At 42.7% G+C, this 23,217-nt stretch overlaps 1 protein-coding gene across 2 annotated transcripts in view; it reads right to left on the minus strand.

Annotated features, from left to right (window-relative positions):
- Positions 1-4,495: 4,495 nt before the first annotated feature.
- Positions 4,496-23,217, minus strand: part of LOC142100784 (Krueppel-like factor 8) — a 121,688-nt gene continuing 102,966 nt past the window's right edge. For both annotated transcript variants that reach the window (XM_075184589.1, XM_075184590.1), the window contains one exon: positions 4,496-5,498. In XM_075184589.1, coding sequence (XP_075040690.1) covers positions 5,317-5,498 — 182 coding nt within the window. In that variant the 3' untranslated portion in view covers positions 4,496-5,316. The remainder of the gene's footprint in view (positions 5,499-23,217) is intronic.

Here is a 23,217-nt window from a genome sequence, read left to right on the forward strand (position 1 = left end):
TTATGACAAGGACTTTATTGTGCAAACTGACTGGTCACAGTATGGACTGGGAGCAGTACTTAGCCAAATGGGGCCAGATGGGCAGGAGCACACTGGGGCCTATTTGAGCAGAAAACTGCTAAATTGGGAAGTGGTGTATGACACAATAGAGAAGGACTGTTTGGCCATTGTGTGGGCAGTGAAAAAACTTCAACCTTATTTGTATGGACAACATTTTACTGTGGCGACTGATCATAATCCTTTAAAGTGGCTACAACACACCTCAGGGGAAAATGGCAGATTGATGCGCTGGCGCCTTGCCCCGCAAATTTATGACTTTCACATAATTCACAAGCAAGGAAAGGCTCACAGCAATACGGATGGACTGTCTCGGCAGGAAGAGCCGGAATCTCCAGGTCACCCCCGGTAACCCTAGGAACTGCGGACCAGGAGCCAAATCATTAGGACATAACACACTGGTTGCCCGCATGAACAAGGGGGGGGGGGGAGGGAGAGGAGTGTGACTGGATCACTTATAAATAGCTTATTTGTGGCTGGATAATGTAGAAATAATTTATTGTAGAAATGTATTTCAATCAGAGGTGCAAGCACCAATGTATAATTTGAAATGCACTTATCGTGTTACATTGGGATGTGTTTTGTATCTGAACCGATTAGAGAGAAGTTGTGTTGCAAGTGCACTCTTAGTTTCTATTTGGTATGATAGACAATTTAGATTTTAAAAATATATCCTTTATTCATGTGAGTTAAAAACACTTTGTAGTGAAATATTATAAAAGAGAAAATTGGAATGGTGATAGTACCGAATTAGTAAACCGTTAAGAAGGTAGTTAGACTACCCTGATGTCTTGCTGACATGGTCTTGTTATCAAACTGATATGCCGAGTTTAATATATACTTCGGGGATCTTGATTCTAATAAGTAAATGTATTGTTCAATTCCCCATTTAATAGGGATATTGTGCTGTGCAAAAATATGTTTCAGAAGGGTCAATTGTATCAATCAGTCTATGTTCATTGAATTAGCTCAGTGAGAGCACCCCCTAGTGGAACCCTTTTCATATTTGCTGGGTTCTTGGGAGGTGAAAATAGCTTTCTCTGATATGTATAGGATGAAATGTAATAAGCTTATTACCATTAATAGTTATCGGCAGGAGAAATCCAGATTAGAGACCCACTGCTAATCAATGGTATTCTCCATATATTAGCAAGGTTGACTGAATGTGTATGCCTCCTTATGGATACTTTATTTTCATAAGCGGAGTCACTGGGAGACACACATACACTTCTTCTAATAACAGTCTCGCTAGGTAGTTTTGTATAGTTGGCTAATGCTGATAAACTGTCTACAGCTATCGGAGTCTAGGGTGAAACCCGTATTAGTTCCGTATACATTTCCCTAAATCTGAAAGTCAGCTTATATTATTTTTTAAATAAAATGACAGCAGCGAGCTCAGCAAACACTGACGCGCGTTTTGCTATGAGCTTTTACAAGACAACCCGATGGTAGGTCTTAATTGGGTATATAAAGGGTTGAACATGCCCCCAGTGGTGACGTAAATCTATCACATGATCGTGAACTGTCAGAATCGGTCATACTCAAATGTGTTTTGTATGCAAGTGTCATTGTTTGGGTTTGTAACATTGTTTGGTAATAGCAGGTAATGTTAATCAAATTTTTCTGTGAAGTGACAAACACCGATTTAGCCTGTTTACCCAGCACAGGGCCACTGCTTTTCTTCTAGGTAACTGATGATGCAAGTGTACTCCTTTACTGGTGTACCTGGGCTGGCACTTCTGACCTATGGATCAGGGTTGCTGTAGATGGATCCCCCCTGACCTATCACTCAGGCCAGAGCTGCTGGGTAGCGGGAAGAGCGGTGGTACTGGATGCTGGGTCCAAACTTCAGAAACAGCCGGAATGCGATTAGATGTTGGGTCGAATCTGTAGGTCAAAGGATTTTCAGCATGGAAGATGTTCTCAAGCAGGTCTTTGAAGCAAGTGATATTTATTTGCAGTCACACGGATTGAAGGTTATCAGTGCTCAGGTCAGATGGAATCAGAAGAACAATTTTCAATACACGACAGGGCTTTTTCTACAAATTTTGGACACAGCCTCACAGGCTATTTTTAGAAGCAGGATGCAATTTGTTTACCCAAACATTGATTTACATGCAATGCAAAGCTAAAAATATTTACACTGCTCTGTGATATCCTAACATTTGCTGTGATTTCCTGAATTTTGTTTCAGACACAGAGAAAATCTAACAGCAGTCTAATTAAATCTTCCCATGCCTTCAGGTGCTAGACGCTCACACATCAAAAGGTTTAATTAACATGGGTCCGTTCTTCCAACAGTTGCAGAATACACATTTCCTCCAAAGAAAAGAATTTCCCAAGAAAAGTTACAAAACCCCAAACAAGGCATTTCCTTACACCAAGACAAACAAAAGACTTCCTAAACAAAAGCTTATTGTATCAGATATATGCATCAGAAATAATGCATTTCCTCTAGCAAGGTTAAAACAGAAAAAAAAATGAATTTTCACTCCTGGTCTCAGAAATAAAGATTTCCTATACCAAAATATACACAATATCAAATATAAGTGCATTTGCAATCATGTAAATAAGCGCCCTGCACTATTTCCTTTAAATAAATTTATACCATATGTTACTTATAAGTGATCTAGTCACACTGCCAATTAACCTACTAGTATATTTTTAGAGTCTGGGAGGAAACCGGAGCATCTGGTGAAAACCCACACAACCACAGGGAGAAAATACAAACTCCACACAGATAAGGCATGGTTGGGAATTGAACTCATGACCCCAGCGCTGAGAGGCAGAAGTGTTATATATTTAGCCACCATGCACTTAAGCCTATATACAAATCTTCTGTCATGGCAATGCTAATTGTTAGAATACTAAAATAACAGTAATGTCCATCCATAAGTCTCAGTCACAATAACTGCAAAGTGGGTATTTGTTTTACAAAATGCTGATATGTTGTGCCAGGTTATGAATTTATCAAATTGCACAATAAAACCAAAATTGTTCAGTGCTTGTAATGGCACAGAGCCTTAGTTTAAGATTAAATTCACTTACTTTGTCTCACTGTTATCCCCTGTATTCGATAAAATAAGGTAAACAGGTAAATATCTGGAAGTGTGCAGTCTCTAGGCTCCCTCCAGTCCGCTCCTTTAGTTAATAAAGTTCCAACAGAGTTTGCTTCCGCGATCTTAGCCTCTGCAAGTGGTCCTTAAGATATTGTTGTATTCAGCAGAAACAGGGAGCAAAAAAGTCTGGGTTGAATGTGTTGGAGGTTATACACACTTTTCCCTGAAGAAATCTAGCAAGGATACTAGTTGGAATGAGCTGGTCATTGGATAACAATATACTGACTCAAAACTATACTGATAAAGATCCACTACAAATTATCTTTTATTGTGTCAACCTTGTTTTTACACACATTACTGCACCTTATTTAAACTTACACCACTCTTGAAATACGGCCCCACCAGACATGATTCCAAAGGGAAATCTTCTTGCACCAAGGTCATTGAAACAATTTACCTTACTTGTGAAGGAATCCCTCACACACACCTTGTAGCAGCACAGCGACACAATGCTCAATAGGATAAGCGCAGTTCTTACTTAAAATATTCATAAGCAGATTCATGCTTTATCCAAACACAAGAAAACACTATTTTCTTCATTGTTTAAACTAAAAGAAAAGTTTCAGAAAATGACAAAGGCCTTGTCACGTTCGCCTCAATAATATTTGTTTATTTCTACCAATTCCGTCTCTTACAATGCTGGTAGAGCTATGTCACAGTAAAGTGTTCCGCAAAATTGTCCCTTTCTTCAGTTGGTTGCATTTGTCACTCTTTTCCCAAGTCAAGTTTCTTGAGAAAAAAGGCAGAGGAAAGAAAAGCAGTTGTAAGATGGTTGGTTTAGGATAGATAGGAAGTATAAATGATCGAAAGGCTGGGTTAAAATGCTCACCCATTTCCCACAAACTAAAATGTGCACACGTCAGAAAAAAGTTAATAACTTACATGGGATTAGAACCATCAGATTGATTTTGAATCTGTGACTTTAGATTCAAAATGGCTGTAATAATTCACATATGCATGCGCAAATAATTTAGTATATATAGATGTATAATTACATATATACATGCACACATGGATGGACACATTTCAGGAGTTCATGCTATTGCAGACACAATTTCTGTCCACCACAGTATAGTGTGTATATATACGCCCACACATACATCTATTTATATATATATATATATATATATATATATATATATATATATATATATATATATATATACATATACACATATACATATATATATATATACATACATATATATATATACATACATACACACACACGCACATATACACACATACATATGTGTGTGTGTATATATATATATATATATATATATATATATATATATATATATATATATATATACACAGATATATATATATATTTTGTGATCTATATGCACACATTTTGTCATATTTTAGCAGAGTAGAACGAAAACTCTAATATAAAAGGAGGGTATGGACAGTTAAAAAGTAAAAACAAAATCAATTATAGCGCCTAATTATTAATAGGTTAAACAAGGGACAAAACCCAGTCATGTGTAAAGTGACTCTAAAACAATGGCATATTTGATGTAGTACTCATATAACCTATATACTGCAGCTTGATCACAATTTGTGTATAAGAGTTTCAAATGATATATTATGAAAACTTTCTATCATATGCTGAACTTAGCAATTGTGGTTTCTTAAATGGAATATGAACCATCCAGCTTCATTTAAGTGAGGATAGACACTCACTGCTCCAATTCCTCCTGTATCTCAGAGCCTTTTCACTTTATAATGTCCCAAGCCTGAGGGAGGTGGGGAGGTATAAGTCTGTAATACTCCCATAGGAGTAAGGGAAAGCAAAGATGCTGGTGGAGTAGGGAAAGGGTTCTTCAATACTGTGCTTTTTGTGATGATGTGGGGGAGACAGGAAAAGACAGGACTTGGAACAGAAAAAATAAATAAGAAATAAAAAGATGAGACAATGAGAGTAGAATATGATACTATGAAAGGAAAATATGACAGAAAGAGAGGTGGTGGAAAGAAAAGTAGGCAGCAAGAGTTGGATATGAGATAATAAAGGTGACATTTTAACCAGATAATGCAATGAGAAGACATTGTATTCATCAGTGAAGTTAGAAGTAGATGAAAAATCAAAGTATCCTTCAGTCCTGCCATGCCACCACATGTCCATGAAACCCTGTCACATCATAATGTGCCTCCTACGGTGCAGAGCCAGATGGTCTGAGCGGGAGAAGGTTCGATCACAGTCCGAGCACATGAAGGGCTTAATGCCTGTGTGTTTACGAAAATGTCGGGTCAACTCATCTGATCTGGCAAATTTCCATGTGCATCCCTCCCATGTACATTTGTACGGCTTTTCTCCTGCAACAAAATGAAAAAGTAAGTAATGTGTCATGTCACCCTTTGGCATCCTCGTCTGTTCTGTCAATAATGTCAGGTAGAGGGCTGGTGTTGCTGTCCACAGTCAAAATGTTTTACATTACATGTTTAGTTATGGATGTAAGACTAGAAAATACAACATTTTTATATTTATATTTGAAGATGGCTTGCAAGATGCAGAAATGGAGATCATAAAGTGAATGCAAAGTGAGGGCTAAAAATTACAATTTCTGGAAGTTAACCTATGAAACTATATTATAACTTTTGCTAACTAACTACAAACACAATGTGGTTGGAGGTAAAAATGGCAAGATTTGCAGACTGAATTTCCATATAACATTTTTGTGAACATGCCACCATTTGTAGCTTTTATCTAGCACCCATTTCTTTTCTGTGCCCAGTTATTTCTCTTTTTATATTCTATTTTCTCCTGTAATATGTAATTGTACTAAACTGAACACTGAAGATTTCTTTATTAGTCTCCTCATTTTTCCACTTCCCCTTTTTTCAGTGTACAGAACATTATTTCAGATTTAATGAATCTGCACCAACAGTTCGCTATATATGAACATTAATTGTTTGATCGTTCCTACATTTGACAGGGTACAGGCTCTTTGCTGATTAATCAGTGCTTTTGTCGCAAAGTTATTTGGCTACAATTTTATTTTTTTTCAATTTTGTTTAATTATGTGAATTCTGAGATTATTGTTACTTGATTACTATAAAGTGTGCGCAAATTTTCGATTATTTTCTCTGTTATCTGTATCATTGGACATTCCAACTGTGCACACAAACTGTACAGTACATGTCATTTATATCTTGCAGGTTTAGGCAGATACATAGCATTACATAGTACGCATAGGGAATCATTTCTGTATTTTCTTTAGCAACTAAGAGGGTCTGGGAATTACCTCCCCACTTTTCCCTATATTTCCATATTCAGACAAATCATACAGGGCAACACAAATATTTTTTTTGTATCTATCTTTAAAACAAATTTATACTTCTTTTATCAGGCTTATTGTAGTGATATTTTTCTGCCATCTGTGTTGTCATTTTTCCATTAGTTTTTATTTAAGGGTTATTCTGTGGTTTTAGAGTGCTGTCATTTTTGTTTTTTGAATCCGTGAAGTTAGGTTCCACTAGCTTGCCATATGTCCATGGCCTAAGAATCTACTGTATTCATGTGTGTTATATATTCATAAATCATCATCATCAACATTTATTTCTATAGCGCCAGCAAATTCCGTAGCGCTTTACAATTGGGTAAATAATTTTACTTTAATAAACTAGTCACAAATCTATGTTTCTGGAATGTATTGCGAAAAAATATATTTCCATATAAAAAGTTGGGGCATAAGAAATGTGCTTTGAACAGAAGAGTCATACCCCCCATACGAATATACACGTACACACACTTCTTTTCAGTGGGGTTACAAGGAGGGTGGATGAGAGGTGGAAAAGAGAGGCTTAAAAGCTGTATAATACTGTGACAGGATGAACTGCCTATGCCACCCTATCTGCTGTTGCTGGGAACCGGTTGGGCTCCCTTTCGTTATCTCAAATGCGCACTCTTGCCACAGTAGGTGGAGCTTACACGTGCTGCCACCACTGGACTCCTTACTGGCATCCAGAACTGGTTTTCTTGTGGGTGACTGACACTGCTAGCGTACTCTGTTACTGGTGAACCTGGGCTGGTACCCCTGACCTCTTCCTATGGTTTAGGGTTGCTGTAGATGGATCCCCCCTGGCCTATCACACTGACCAGAGCTGCTGGGTAGCGGGCAGAGCGGTGGTACTGGGTCGAAACCTCAGAACAGCCGTAAACAGATTAGAGTTGGGTCTAATCTGTAGGTCACAGGATGGAGAAGTTCCAAGCAGGTCTATGAAGCAAGTGATGTTTATTTGCAGTCACACTGATTGAAGGTATCAGTACACAGGTCAGATGAAACAAGAAAAACAGCTTTTAATACAAAACAGAGCCTTTTTTATACACATTTGGAGACTTGTCTTAGCAGGAGGTAAACTGTCCTCCTGTCCCTTTAACCAATCTGGGCTGATTCATGCAGCCTGCACGTGAATCAGCCCAGAGTTTAATACCTTTAACATTGCTGCTAGTGACAGCGGGGGTATAATTCCCACGTCCATGAGCTGCCAGGGAGAGGAAAGCTCAGCACACTCTCCTCCCCCAATGCCTCTTTGTCTGGGGCAAGAGATTTATCTTTTAAATCTCCCGCCCAAACTAACTTCCAGGGACCCAGGGTCTGGCTCTGCTCCCTGGTTGAAAATAGTACCAGTGAGAGCATCCAGGCCCAGGGGTAGCAGTCCCTGCCCTGTCGCTAGTTAAAGCTACCGGAGCTCCAACTAGGGATTTAGCGTCCTTGGACCCCCAGGAGGCGCTGCACCTCCTGGACCCATTTGATATCAGGAGGCTGGTTGTTAAGTCGCTCCGGAAGCCACTGAATCTGGCTGGGTAACGGGGATCCAGGGCTGCCCTTGCAGCCCCAGCACACAGTAAGTACTTTCATTTTTGTATTTTACACATATACATTTCATACATACAACACACATTTACATTTAAAATATACATAGTTACACTCCCGGCGCATCCCCTTCAGCAATGAGTTCTTTACCGGCGCTGCAGCGCCTACACATACATTCCCATTTAGCTAAAATACATTTTTACACTCCCTTTCCCTGCTGCAGAGCTGGGTGCTACGGACCCAGCGCTGCAGCACACATTTAAAATAAATTTATTTATTTTAAAACATTTTTATTTAAAACACTTTTCACGCGGTGCATAGCGCCAGTTATTTAACCCCTATGGCGCCGGAGTACATTTCAAGATGTCCGCCGCACCGGTACTCAGGGACCCGGCCACACTCCTCCCCCCATTGTCCATACGGGCCACCGGCGGGCCATATCCCCACGATTTGGCTCCTGGTCCTACAGTCTCTTAGGGTTACGTGTGAATTATGCGAAAGTCGTAAATTTGAAGGGCAAGGCTCCAGCACAACAATCTGCCATTTTCCCCCGCGGTGTGTTGTAACCACTTTAAAGGATTATGATCAGTCACCACATTAAAATGAGTCCATACAAATGAGGTTGAAGTTTTTTTTCACTGCCCGAACAATGGCCAAACATTGCATCTCAATTGCGGCATACCCCACCTCCCGATTCAGCAGTTTTCTGGTCAAATAGGCCACAGTGTGCATCTGCCCATCTGGCCCCACCTAGCTAAGCACTGCTCCTAGTCCATACTGTGACGCATCAGTTTGCACAATAAAGTCCTTGTCATAATTGTGCCCCAACAGTATTGGAGCACGAACCAGGGTTTCCTTTAATGACTGTAATGCCAGCTCACATGCGGGTGTCCAGTCAATTACTTTGGGCAGTTTTTTCTTAGTGAGATCTGTCAGGGACTTCGCTACAGTGCTGAAGTCTGGGATGAAATGTCTGTGGTAGCCTGAGGTCCCTAAGAAGGCCAGTACTTGTCTTTGGGTTGTGGGCCGGGGCCAGTATCGGATTGCCTCTACCTTAGCTGGTTCTGGCTTAAGCTTACCTCCCCCCACACGATGACCCAGGTACTGCACCTCTGAAATCCCCATTTGACACTTGTCTGCGCTGATGGTCAGACCTTCCCAATGAATTTTCTCTAACACTTGCCCTACAGTAAATCCTGTGATGCCATTTCAAATATGCCTGAGCAAAGCCTTTACACCCTTCCATCAGGTAATCAACCACATGCTGGAAGGTGGCTGGTGCCTTCTTCATCCCAAATGGCATGGACTTAAACTCGAACATGCCAAATGTGGTGATGAATGCCGACCGTTCCTGAGCCTTGGGGGTCAGCAGTATCTGCCAATGCAAATATACTTTGCTCCAGCCAACTCATCAAACAGAGCGTCAATTCGGGGTAGGGGATAGGGCATCAGACACGGTCACCTCGTTCAACCGGTGGTAGTCTATGCAAAACCACGTTGTCTTGCCTTCTTGGGAACCAATACAACAAAGGACTCCGATTGACTATACGATGGCTGGAAATGTTGTTTATTTAAAAACTTGCAACCTAACATAAAAAACTAACACATGATGTGACACCCAAAATTAAAAGAACATAAATATTAGGGGAAATGTAGCGTAAAGTCCAGCATAAGTCCATATTAAATAACAGTATAAAATCACAACATAAAATCAGAAGGGTGCCCACACCAAATAAACCCAAACAAAACAAATATAATACATTATTTCAAACTATATCAAACCAACCAAAGAAACAAGTCAAACCACCCCAACCACCAAAAATCACAACAAACCTTCAAAATTTTCTTAAGCAAAGAAGAAATAAACTGAACGTTTATATGTATGCAAAACCACACACACATTATATATATATATATATATATATATATATATATATATATATATATATATATATATATATATATATATATATATTTTACCCAAAATCGGTGAAAAGCCACGGATAGGAAGACCTTGGTCCCCTATGGAGGCCTCAGACGCTGCCAAAGTCTGACCAAGTTTGCATTGGTCATCCAGCGCTTCTCCATATCCCTTAACTTCCACACCTCGTGGAGAATGTCATTCACCACCATTTCACAGGGAAGGACTTTTTGTCTGATGGAAACCTGACACCTAGCGTTCCAAGTGAAGTATCTAGTACCTAAACTAACTAAAAAAAAAGGGTGCCAAAATCAAAATCCCGCCACCTATCCTTGAATGCTCCATAGACCCATTCAGGCGAACTGAGTCCCGAAAGGCAAGGGGTGCCCAAGGACCAGCAAACTCTCCTGTAAATTTATTTGTTAAAGGGGCACTCAAGCAAGAGGTGGTCTATGTCCCGTAACACTCCTCCCGTGGACAGCCATGATCATCGGTACTTATATACCTCAGGTTCCCTCTCACATAGAGTCTCCCATGAAAAGAGATCCTGCAATGTCCCAAAACTTCAGAGGAACTCTCCCGGGAATTAACCAAGGAAAGACCCTCCGAACACACATCACCTGGTCAACCCCTTAGTGACAGCTGAACCCAGAAGTGAGAGTGCAGGATTCTCCTCTCCAACTCCCTTCTAGAGGAGTTCCTGACTTCCCCAGCCTCCAAGCCCCAACACCTTGTCACTTTTAATCCCAGAGACGCATAGGTCGGTAGGTACCCATGTCGGACCCTAAAGGTCCTTACCTTGCCCCCTTCCATCCAAACATTAAGGAAGGGTTGCACCCAAGTCCTGAAGCCACCTACCCATTGAGGAGTCTCTAGAAAGAGACTACTAAGGTGCAACTTTAAAAAAGTTGTTAGAAAGAAGAACACTGGGTTAACCATACCCAGGCCACCATCCCTCCTTGATCTGTAGGACAGAGTTCGCCTGATCAGGTTTAGTCTATTCCCCCAAAGTAAAAGGAAGAAAACTGCATAAACCCTAGACCATAAAGACTGCAGCAAAAGAAACACTCAACTAATGTACAGAAATTCCGGGATCAGGTAGGTCTTCAACATGGTCTACTCTTTCCCTCAGAGAAAGCTTCCACTTCCTTCAGCCAGTCTCATCTTCCAATTTTGCTTGGCATAATCGCCAGGATCGAATTGTATTCCTAAAATTTTGATCATGCTACTGGCCTGGGGAAGGCTGTCTGGAGATCGAACTGACAGCCTTCCTCCCCCATCCAGAAAACTTCACTCTTATCCCGGTTTACTTTTGAAACACTGGCCTCAGAGTAACTGCAGACAAGAGTTGCTACCTCCCATTGCTTGTGCAGGACTCGACAAGACGACAGTGACATTGTTCGCGTAGGCCACCACCTTCAGAGGACACTGGGGACACAACAGCACCCCTCCTATCGAGCCACCTTCAATCCTTCGAATGAAAGGATCTGTTGCAAACACATACAAGAGGGGGCTCAGGGGGCAACCCTGCCTTACTCCAGAGTTAAACACAATGGACGGACCTACCCAATCATTCACAAGAGGGAAGCTCTCTGCCTGTTTGTAAATAGTACGAAGCCGCACTGGAAGACCATACCTCAGAAGTAGAGCCCATAGATACTCGCGATCCACCCTGTCAAAGGCCTTCGACTGATCAAGAGCAAAAAAGTACTTTCCCCACTTTTCAGCCCGACAACCACTCAATGGCCTCCCGGACAGCACTAAAGGTACCTCAGCCCTTCACAATGCAGTGCTGTGAGGAGTAAAGCATTTGGCTGGAAATCTGCATCAGTCTATTAAAAAGCACCTTTGCCAAAATCTTTCTGTCAGCATTGAGAAGGGCTATTGGGTGCCAGTTCTCAATACGCGACTGATCCTTTCCTTTGGACAACAGAATAAGGGCAGAAACCCTCATGGAGGGAGGTAATAAACCTCTCTCCAGGCTCTCATTAAAAACCTTCACGAGACGTGGAGCAAGAATGTCCACAAAGATCTTAAAGAACTCGGAGGTTAATCCATCTGGGCCTGGATATTTCTTTTTAGACAACTCGTCTATGGCCATTCTGACTTCATCCACTGTTATCTCGCTGCCCAAAGACTCAAGCGAACTGCTCAGATCCTCAAGACCAGGGGGTAAATGTATGAACCTCCAATTTTTTTCAACTCGCTGGAAATCGGCGACTTTGCCGTAAAAATTTAAAAAGGCGATGGCTTGCCATTACAAGCCATCGCCGCTTTATATTTTCACGGCAAAGTCACCGATTTCCGGCGAGTTAAAAAAAATCGGAGGTTCATGCATTTACCCCCAGGTGTTTCCCTAAGAAATTGGTTCATCTTCTATCTGTCTAGTGATTTCTCAGATAATAGGTCAGAGTAGAAAGACTGCACAACACCAAGGATGCCCTCCTTATTCTCCCTGAGAACACCCTCAGCATCGTAAAGGCCCCTCACCACTTTCAAATCTACCGACTTCCTACAGTTCAGGTAAGGGTCGGGCGAGTGGTACTTCCCATTGTCCCTCTCCAAAACCAAAAAAGTAAATCGGTCATATGGCACCTCTCTCATCTGAGCCTTCACTTTGGAGATTTCCCCACCATCTCCCTGCTCAGAGATCAGGAATCCAAGTTTCCTTCTCAATGCTGAATAGGTATTTTCTCTTAGCAAGTTGTTTCTAGCTACCAGGTCACGGAAGAAACCCCGGGTCCACTTTTTAAATACCTCTCACCACTTCGACCTACTCCAACCTGCCTCTAAAGGTGTCTCTTGGGACTGAAAAAGTCCCTAAAGGACTGTCTTATCTCCTCTTCCTCTAGGAGCTTAGAGTTCAGGCGCCAAAGGCTCCTACATTTCTGAAGAGTCTGAGGCATTAAGGGTTACACTAAGATAATCGTGATCAGAGAACTCTACTGGTGTTAGCTCTGGAGCCAAAGTTTTCAAGCTCTCCTTAACAAAAAATCTGTCTATCCTAGAACTCCAGCTACCTCTATAAGTAGTGAAGGTCTGGGGATGGCGAACATGCACAACCACCAGAACTGCTTGTCTCGTCATACTAACTAGAAAAATGGATTCATAGCCCAGAGAAGCCCTTGAATCTTCCCTGTCTTTGTTCCTAATAATAGTGTTGAAACTCACCACCAAAGACTATCTGCCGGGCCGAAACAGTTTATGGCTTTATCTCCCTGAAATGACACTTCCTTTTCCATTTGGTTTGAGGACCGTAGATGTTGATCAATCTCAGGTCGTGTCCTCTCAGGTTGACATCCAAAATTATACATCTACCTACTTGGAGCTCTATAACTCGTTGGACAGTTATCATGTTTGTAAAAAGGACTGCCACCCCACCGTACGGATCGGTCGCAAGCGATCAGTTCGAAGGCCCACGCCTCCACTCTCTCTTAGCTTTATGTAGGTCGGCAAGCCGACCTATTCTGGTCTCTTGTAAAAATAAAAAATCAGCCTCAACTGTGCTGAAAAAAAATCAAAGGCCATGTAACGAGCTTGTTTGGACAGAATGGATGCCACATTAATGGTAGCAAACCTTATGGGCTAGGAAGCCATCCTTCTGAGTTATACAGGACCCAGATTACTACTTCTTTGCCCGTTTGGTGGAAACCTCTTCTGATGAACCCCATCTCTTAAGCCCAAAGGGACATTCTCACTGTCAGAGGAAAATTTCTACGTCCTCCTCTCCAGTAAATTCAAAAACATAAGACATCTTACCCCCTGTTATTTTACATATTACCGACTCAGACTTAGATGCCTTCGCCACATGCACAGAAGATATCGCCCTGTTTACCCCTAAATTAACTAAGGTGATAGGGACTAAACGATCCGAAGGACCTGGATCTATAGGGACAGAAGGGGGATTGGCAAACGGGGAAGGACTTAGGGCCGGGAATTCGATTTTCTCAAGGGGAGAGGTAGTAACTGGGGCCACCAAAGGAGAAGGAAATACCTGAGGGGGAGGGGGGGAGGAGAAGACTGAGGAGCTAAATCTTCCACACCGTGAATTAACCTTAAAACTTGCAGACGGCTTCAAGAAATCTTTACCCACCAGAGAATCCACTTTATTTTTAATTTTGTCCTTTCTTTTTTTGTATTTGATATTTGGTTCACATTGGGATGCTAACTTGAGCTTGCTTTTCCTTCTCATTACCTTAGATCTAAGTACCAAACTCCCATCCACCTGTCTCACCACATGCTCTTCCACTTCCTCATCGCTTGAAAAAACAATGAATTTACTTTCCACAATCAATTCCCCTTTTTCTAAGCTCCCTCCACCCCCTTTCTTACCCTTCTTCTTTGGGACTATAAATGGCTCCTCTACTGCTTTCTCCACCACTGACCGTACCCTCCTCGGCGCAGGAACAGGTTTCATAGGAGCAGAATCAGGTGCCAGTTGAACAATAGATGTTTTTGTCTCTGCCTCTACTAATTCAAGCCAGCTCACCATCCAGAATTTCACCCTCATTGTGGAAAGCCTGGGGACAGCGGCTATATGGGTGCCCTATTACACCACAGAGATTACATCTGATGATCTAACATTGCCTCGTCTCATGCCCCAGGCCTCCACAATACCCACATTTAGTCACCGGACAGTTCATGCTGAGGTGGCGGAAGTGACCACAGCGGTGGCACATCCTTGGCTGGCCAGGATAGAATACTGTATACTATCAGATGGAACAAGGACAGGGCCAGCCTCTGTGCATCTAAGTCTAACTTTGGCAGACCATACTCAACCCCAAACATGCTGGCTCAGGTCCGAAAGGAGTTAAGGTCCACATACCTTTTAGCAAAAAAGTTAAGTCAGCTGCTGCCAGAGACTCATTACGGACCAAAACTGTAAGTTTAACTCTCTCCTGCCCTGTGAAAGTTACCCATGGGGAATTGTCCTTTAGGGTAGCCCATCTGAACCAAAATGCCTGGAGGCCATGGTAAGTCATAAAACTGACGTCAAAGTCAGGAGACCCCCGTGGGATGAATGCAGGCAAAGAGGACTGGAGCGGGGAACCAAAAGCTGAAAATAATGCACTCAAAAACTCCGGCCTACTACGTTGAGGAACCTCCTTATTAATAAATTTTAATTGCACTACATTACGCCTTTTTACAGGTTGTCCAACACCAGAATCCTGCCGGAAGGGATCTGTACTACTCCTAGACTGACCAGCCAATATGTCAGATGTCCTGCCTGATGTTTGGCCTGAGGCTATTGATGTTCCCTCTTCTACCCCCTGATGCAGTAGATGACACAGACTGGCCAGCCACTCTTTCAGTTTATGATGCTGTACCGGGCACTCGGACTAATTGCTGCTGCCACCTCCCCTGATCTCAGTGTTGCAGAAGACATACCTATATCTTGCACATTAAATTTGGGCACACTATAAGTACTTTTATTTATTCCCTGATTTCATCCCACACTCGCAACTACTGGGGTTAATATGCCAGGATTATTTTTAACTACCGTTTCCATGACAACCAGCGCTGCCCTAGAACCCTCAGTAACAGCAAGACGCCCATAAATAGATTCCACAATTTGCATTTGGACAGGAGACAAAGTATCCCTATCCAACAATTTAAGTTTTCCACGCTCATCAGACCGTTTCGGCAAAGGAACACTCACACTGTTGTCCCGAACAATCGAAAGTGCTGTTTCCCCGATACCGGAAGTGGTTGCCTGGCAACCGCTCGCAACTTCCGGGTCCATTGAATTACTGCACAATACTGGAGTACTCTGACCTCCTACAGTGTCCACTACTCGGCATTGAGTCATGGCCTCCACCATCGGAGTGCCGCAGTCCGGATGCCCCAAAATATTAAGAGCCGAGGCTGGGGAAGAGGGCCCGACAGCATCACCTGCCACCGAACCCGCACGCCTTCTTACAAGACTCCCGCGGCTCCTTCATCAGCTGGTCGTTCTCTAAGGCCCGAATGCAGTCATATAGGGAATCTATTGCAGAGTCCATACAGGCATCAGCAGACAGATTTGCTGGTAGTTGCTCACACAATTCTTCTTTATCACTTGAAAAGACAGCTTTCTGCAACTTCTCCTGTAATGCGGTAAGGGAAACAAATTTCATTTTTAACTCCATCTCCAACTCGTTTATTTATTTTGTGAAAGGTAAACAGTCTCTACTGTATGCACTATTCTTTTTCCTTTTTGCTTTGCTATAATCAGTTTTTCAACTTTGCTATTTTAGAGTCCAGACATTGAACTTGTTCACTGATATTTCCACCTTCCACTTTGCTGTATAGGATAACTTTCTACTACACAATCAGGAGTTGCTTTTTCTTGTCCCAGAGGGAGTTCTGTGATTTCCAAACCACTGTCTATATCATGATACTGCTTCTGGGGATCACAAATGCTAGCATCCTAGCATCCTCGATCAATTTGGCCTGTCCAAGATTTTCTTGCTTTTTGCTGTCATTATCCAGCAATTCACCCGATATCCTCAGGGTTTGAATCCTCAGAATGTACTGGATCATCTGGGCCTTTGTTAGCACTTTGCAACTGACTGGAGAGTCCTTTTGTCTTTTCAGACCAGTGACATCCATCTGCTTAATTCCCAATGCCAAACTTGTAATGCAGACAGGCTGATCTGGAACTGGGCCAGGGCTAGGAACCAAAGCCTGGGGACTCGCCTTCACTTTCTCCCCACAAACTTGGTTCCTGTTTCTGAGCCCAGAGTAGGCCCCAGAGTTTGGGGACTCCACTCCTCTTCTTCCCCAGAATGCTGCATCTTTCCCTGGGCGCGATCCCTGGGGTCACTGGAGCATAGAGCTTGCTTTAACACAACTTGTCTCTGCAGCAGCTGAATACAAAATGAGGTAGGATCACCTGTAGCTCAAGCATCTCCTGTACCTCCATGCATATATTTTCCTTGGCCTCTGGTGAGACCCGATAAGCGGGTTGCCTAACTGGCCTATGCTCATCAGTGTCCACATGGTGCATCAACAAGGAAGTTCGACCGGGCTTCCTACTGAACTGAGCTGCAAAGCGCCACAACACTGCCTCAAGACGTTCCCTCGGACAGGCATTCAACTGCTCATTCCAGCCCACTTCTTCTACACCACCTTCACTTCTGGCATCCACGAGGAGGTCAGGTAGTGGGTCACTTCCTGGATCCTCAGTCGGTAAGCAGCAAACCGCCGCTACCACCTCCACACACTCGTGGTATGCCTTCAACATATTTATGTGGTAAGTCCGCTGCCACCTACCGCCACTCAAGCGATTTGAGACAGTGTATGAGCCAGCCCAGGCAGCCTGGAGCTTGTTCTGGCGCGTGGGCATCAGAACAAGGACCTTCTGCCCTACCTCAAACACTATGGCACGTGCGCATAGTGAACTGTGTTCCTTGATCAGTTAGGATCTCACTAAGGAAACCTACTCTGATAAATATGACTAGCAGTGCGTCCGCTACCTTTTCCGCAGTTATGGAGAACAGAGCTACAGCCTCAAGGATACCAGGTAACATAATCCACCATGGTGAGGATGTACCTCTTCAATGATCTACTGGGCACAGACAGGGGACCTACCATGTCCACAGCCACTCGCTGAAAAGGTTCTCCAACTATTGGCAAGGACCTGAGGGGAGCACGAGCACTGGGGCGCCCAAGACGCTGACACACATCACAGGGTTTACAGTAGGCCCCGGACGTCATCCGTCATTCCCAGCCAGACAAAGTTTTGTATCAGGAACTTCAGTGTTCGGTCTCTTCCTTGGTGTCCCGCCATATGGATTTCATGGGCAACTGACATCAGTGGCGCGTGAAAGCCTCGTGTTACCACCAACTGAACTTGTTTCCGGATTGAAAAAAATAAAATAAAAGAAGAGAGGTAATATCCAGCGCAGGTCTGGATCTCAAGCTGCCCCATGTGTTTTGACTCTAGTCTACTACAGAGTCAGATAACACAAAATGAACACAAACAAACAACACAGGTATGGCGCTAGTGATCACCATAAACTAATGACCAAACATGAAAGCTTATAGCTGAAACACAAGTATACAAAGGAGAAGAGTCTTATCCACAAAGAAACTCCTTAAATAAAATGTCAATTGGTTAGTTTGCAAAAGAATGTTCAGTATTTTTGATGACTGTTCTCAGTCTCAATTGCCAAAGTAGAGACTCCTCCCTTGTAGATTCACGTTGTGACATGAAAGACATAAAAGAGAAACAACATAGTGAAACCATGTAGATGTTCCAGAAAACATACGGACCACTTAAATAGCAGAAATTAATAAAATTTCCCAAAATAAAGCAATAAATCCCCTCCGTCTTCAGCCCCTATAGAAATGCACTGGTAAACGGGCATATCATTTCAAAAAACGATAATCCCCTTCTTTCTTTCCAGCATTCTTCCAAGAATTTGTCGCTGAAGGGTTAGTTTATTCCGAAAAATAATTTCTTTTGGTACAGGGAAGATATTTTTCTACAAAACCGAGGAACAGCAATGGGGACCAGAATCGCCCCCAGTTATGCGAACATGTTTATGGGTTGGTGGGAGGATATAAGGATTTGGAACCACCCGCAAATTGGGGTGAGTCTGGTCACATGGTTTCGGTATATAGATGACATTTTTTTCATATGGAGAGGGAATGCGGTGTCTCTAGAGTTTTGTCAAGAGCTGAACTCCAATACGCTGAATATCAAACTCACGTTTGATGTGAGTAGGAAGGAGGTTAATTTCCTGGATCTGCTAATTTGCATTAAGGATGATAAATTAATAATGAGCAATTATAGCAAACCTACGTATTCGGACTCTTTTATTCCAAGAGATAGTAACCATTTCTATATATGGCTTGATAACATCCCGATAGGCCAACTTCAGAGGATTAAGCGTAATTGTACGGAGAGTGAGACGTTTCATATACAGTCACAGGAGTTGAGGAACAAATTTTTCGAAAGAGGGTACGAGGAAGAAAACTTAGATAAATGCATGAAACAAGTATAGGAAATGGAGGGTGGCTAAGTGGTTAGCACTTCTGCCTTACAGCACTGGGATCATGAGTTCAATTCCCGACTATGGCCTTATCTGTGAGGAGTTTATATGTTCTCCCCGTGTTTGCGTGGGTTTCCTCCCACACTCCAAAAAACATACTGGTAGGTTAATTGGCTGCTAACAAAATTGACCCTAGTCTGTGTGTCTGTCCGTCTGTGTGTGTATCTCTGTCTGTATGTATGTAAGGGAATTTAGACTGTAAGCCCCAATGGGGCAGGGACTGATGTGAGCGAGTTCTCTGTACAGTGCTGCGGAATTAGTGGCGCTATATAAATAAATGGTAATAGTAATAATAATTATTATTATTAATCCCTAGATAAAGAGATAAGAAGCAGAGATTTGATAATAAGTCGGGTAATCCGTTTGCAGTACAATACACATTTTAAGGACGTAGAGAAGATCATTAAGCGTCATTGGCCTATTTTAACCTGAGATCCAACCATTAAGAAAATCATTCAGAACTATGCCAGGTTCATTTACAGGAAGGCACCAACTTTAAAGAACCATCTGGTTAGAAGTTGTCTTGTTAAACCTAGAAAGGAAGCTATTAAATCTAGAGGTGTTCATAGATGTGGGTCGTGTCTGGTCTGTCGAAGAACATAGGCTGATATCAGAAAAAAGGAAGAGGTTAAATCCTCTGTTACTGGTCAGGTCTATAAGACTAGAGTTATATATATGTAATATTTTTTAATATTTTTATTTTTTTTACATATATGTAGTAGTTGTTTGGAGTTTGTTGGTTCATCTGCCCTGAGAAGTTATATATTTGCTGATTTAATTCGATAAAGGGTAAAGTATATTGTTACAAGATTTGCCAACATCTAAAAGAAGGAGAATGTAGGGAGTATAAAAGGTCAATAGGTTCATAAGATCTGCAGAGTATATGATTTGTGAAACCAGATAGCTTAATTAGATATTGGCAAACCTAAGCACGGAGCGCTGCGTCTGGATTTTAACCCAATATTTTAATGGGTTAAAGACATCTGTAGAGAATAGTAGTAAGATACTGATAACTCCGATAAAATCAGAAATTAAATGGTGCATGGTATCTATCTGTTTGAGCCTTATGGCTTACATGCTCGGTTTTTCCAGACATACGGGATACAAAGTAGTTTTATCCTATTAACAGTAGCATTGTCGGAATTTCATATTCATTATATTAAGCGATCAGGTGGCTTTTAGGGAGTATGTTATGGTATATTACAGAGGAATTACACCCTATTGAAAAATAAAGATTTTTTCAGAGAGGACGGCCATGTTGGTGTTTATGAATTAAGAGTTAATGCTTCATATATGTATTATATATGTATATGATCATATTAGAAATAGGAGGATTTTCAAATGTATAAAATAAATCTGTGATGCTGATCGGCAGAGGCTTCAGATGATTGAGAAACAGCTGAACCATGATTAACATAGGAGAGGAATAAGAAGGAGGTAATTAGAGTAACCCCGTATGCCTTGAAAAAGATTTGTCTAAATCAAAACACGTTGGATGGGGGTGCATGTCTTCGTAAGATAGTCCTTTCCTGGACGCATATATTCTGCATTGCTGGCGATCGGAGTAGATATTTATGTGAATGTCAATCTCCCAGTTCGGGTAAGGGTCCATCTATTGAGAGACTACCAAAAGAATTATGTGCGTGTTTTTTATATATTTTTTTATATGATGAAGTGTTCAGAATAAAATCCATTTTATTATAAGTGGTAATGCACTTTTAGCATTCTTTCTTCCTTTCATTGGATACTATCTGTGGAGAGCAATGGTTTATAAGAATGCTGGAAAGAAAGAAGGGGACTAACGTTTTTTGAGACAATATGCCCGTTTACCACTGGAGTCTTGTAAGTGCATTTCTATAGGGGCTGAAGACGGAGCGGATTTCTTACTTCCTTTTGGGAAATTTTATTCATTTTTCCTACTTGAGTAGTCCATATGTTTTCTGGAACATCTACAGGGTTTCACTATATTGTTTCTCTTTTATGTCTTTCATGTCACAACGTGAATCTACAAGGGAGGAGTCTCTACTTTGGCAATTTAGACAATCATCAAAAAGACTGAACATTCTTTTGCAAACAAACGAATTGACATTTTATTTAAGGAGTTTCTTTGTGGATAAGACTCTTCTCTTTTGTATACTTGCGTTTTAGCAATAAGCTTTCATATTTGGTCATTAGATTATGGTGATCACTAGCGTCATAGCTGTGTTGTATGTCTGGTGTTCATTTTGATCCACGACTGGTCTATCCCCATCTACCTTCCTAACTACACGGTACAACAACCTTTTACGCCAGGTCACACTCCCCACCTGCATTGCTGGAAGGCTGCCGCCAGCCTGGCGCCTCATGCCTTCCAGAGAGGGATCAGAGTGCTGTGCTGCCCATAACTCTTCCCTACGGACCTCACTATCTTCTAAGTCAGGATATGCTGTAGGGGGGTGTATGTTGGGGTGGCTAGGGTCAGTCAAAGTGGGGTCAGTCAAAGAGAGGCCTCTGTGGTCAGCTATTCTCACCGCTGGAGCTGGCATACTGTTAGGGACAGGAGCATAATCGGCACCCCAAGATCAGTTGGTAAGAGACAACATCTTCTGCTTTTTAGCGTACATAGTCTTTCCAGAGGCAAAGGGCTGGCTGTTTCCTGAAGAAATAACAGATGTGGGCTGGCTGAAGCTGTGGTTACAGATGATGGCTGTTGTCTAGCAGCTGTGGTCTTTTCCTCTGAGCTGGGTTGTGCAGGTGTAGATCCTGAAGACTGTAGCTTAGCAGCTTGGCTCTGTGTAATGGAGTTGAGAAATGCGGTCACAATTCCACCCCCAACATCATTGCCTAAGATCACATCAGTTGGGAGGTCATCCATAACGACAACATCTTGCAAATCCTGGCCATCTCCCTAGTCCAGATACATCCTTGTGACAAGCACTTCTCTCAAGTCCATCTGCCACAGTAACTTTGGCAGTGTGACCCTGCAATACTGCAGCAGGATCAATAAAGATGGGAACTCACTACAGTGATTGAGTCACCGAGTTTCAAAGTTCTTCTCCCTGCATGGGCCACACTTGGACCGGCTGCCTTTTCCTCCACATGTTTTTGGGCGTCTTTTGGACACACAGGTGACTGTTCCCTCCAGGTCACCTTCAGAAACGCCACACTCCATTGGGCTGGCAGGGGTGGAAACAGTCTCTAATGGCTCACCTTCGCCAGTTAAGCAAGTCAGCCGGGCCCCAGAACTCGGATTAGGTGCACGAGTCTGGGGTGCTGGGGCTGTGGGACAGTCCATCCTTAAATGACCGGTTTTCCCACAGTTGTAGCACTTCCTCTCCAGCCTGGGCTCCGGTGGTCTCCAATAACTCCCAGTGACAGGGCGGGGCCGTGACTGCCGAATGGTACCCGAAGGGCTAGGTACTTGCTTTTGGGGGTGAGTAGAAGAGGGGTGTCCCATGATTGTACAGGGGTTGGCTGTTAACCTGGCGCTTCTGCCAGTGTGGCCTCACTGCCACATACTGATCCGCCAGCTGCGCCGCTTTTACCAGGGTTTCTGGGTGACGGTCCAATACCCACTCCTTCGCCTCTGGCGTGTACCTGCGGAGGAAATGCTCTCTGCACATTAAGTCCACTAATTCTTCCCAAGACTTGGCGCCAGATCCATTAATCCATCTTATTGCCAACTGCCGCAACTGGTTGGCAAATTCCTCATGGCTTATATGGGTGCTTTTGGCCAAGTCCCGAAACTTCTGCCGATAGCTCTCCGGGGTAATAAAATAGCCTTTTTACCAAGTCGTAGTCTGCACAGTCCTCTGGGGCCACTCTGCTATAAGCTTCCACTGCACGACCTTGTAGCTTGGCAACCAGATACTTTACCCACTTCTGTTTGGCTAAGTCATGGAAGCTACAAGACATTTCGAACACCTGCAAATGTCCATCAATATCTCCAACAGTGTCATCAAATTTGGTAAAGTGAAGAGACCCCAATCTGGGTGCAGCAGGCGACTGTTCACGGGCCACTGCAGGGGGCAGTGCCCACCGACTGCCCCACAATTTGATGATAAGCAACCGCCCCGCCTCAGTTGTTTTGTCTACCAAGCACCCCAGCTGCTACATTAGTAGAGAAAAGTTGTCCTCATCACGCTGTTGAACTTGCATCATTGGTTCACTCTGTGGGAAGGGTGACTGTTGTTGGGAACAGGTTCATTCTATGAGGGGTGACTGTTGCTAGGAACCGGTGCTGTGTTCTGGGATGTTACTGTAGGTACCTCTAGGTTTGA

The sequence above is a fragment of the Mixophyes fleayi genome, chromosome 9, assembly GCF_038048845.1.
Source record: "Mixophyes fleayi isolate aMixFle1 chromosome 9, aMixFle1.hap1, whole genome shotgun sequence".
Taxonomy (NCBI): Eukaryota; Metazoa; Chordata; class Amphibia; order Anura; family Limnodynastidae; genus Mixophyes; species Mixophyes fleayi.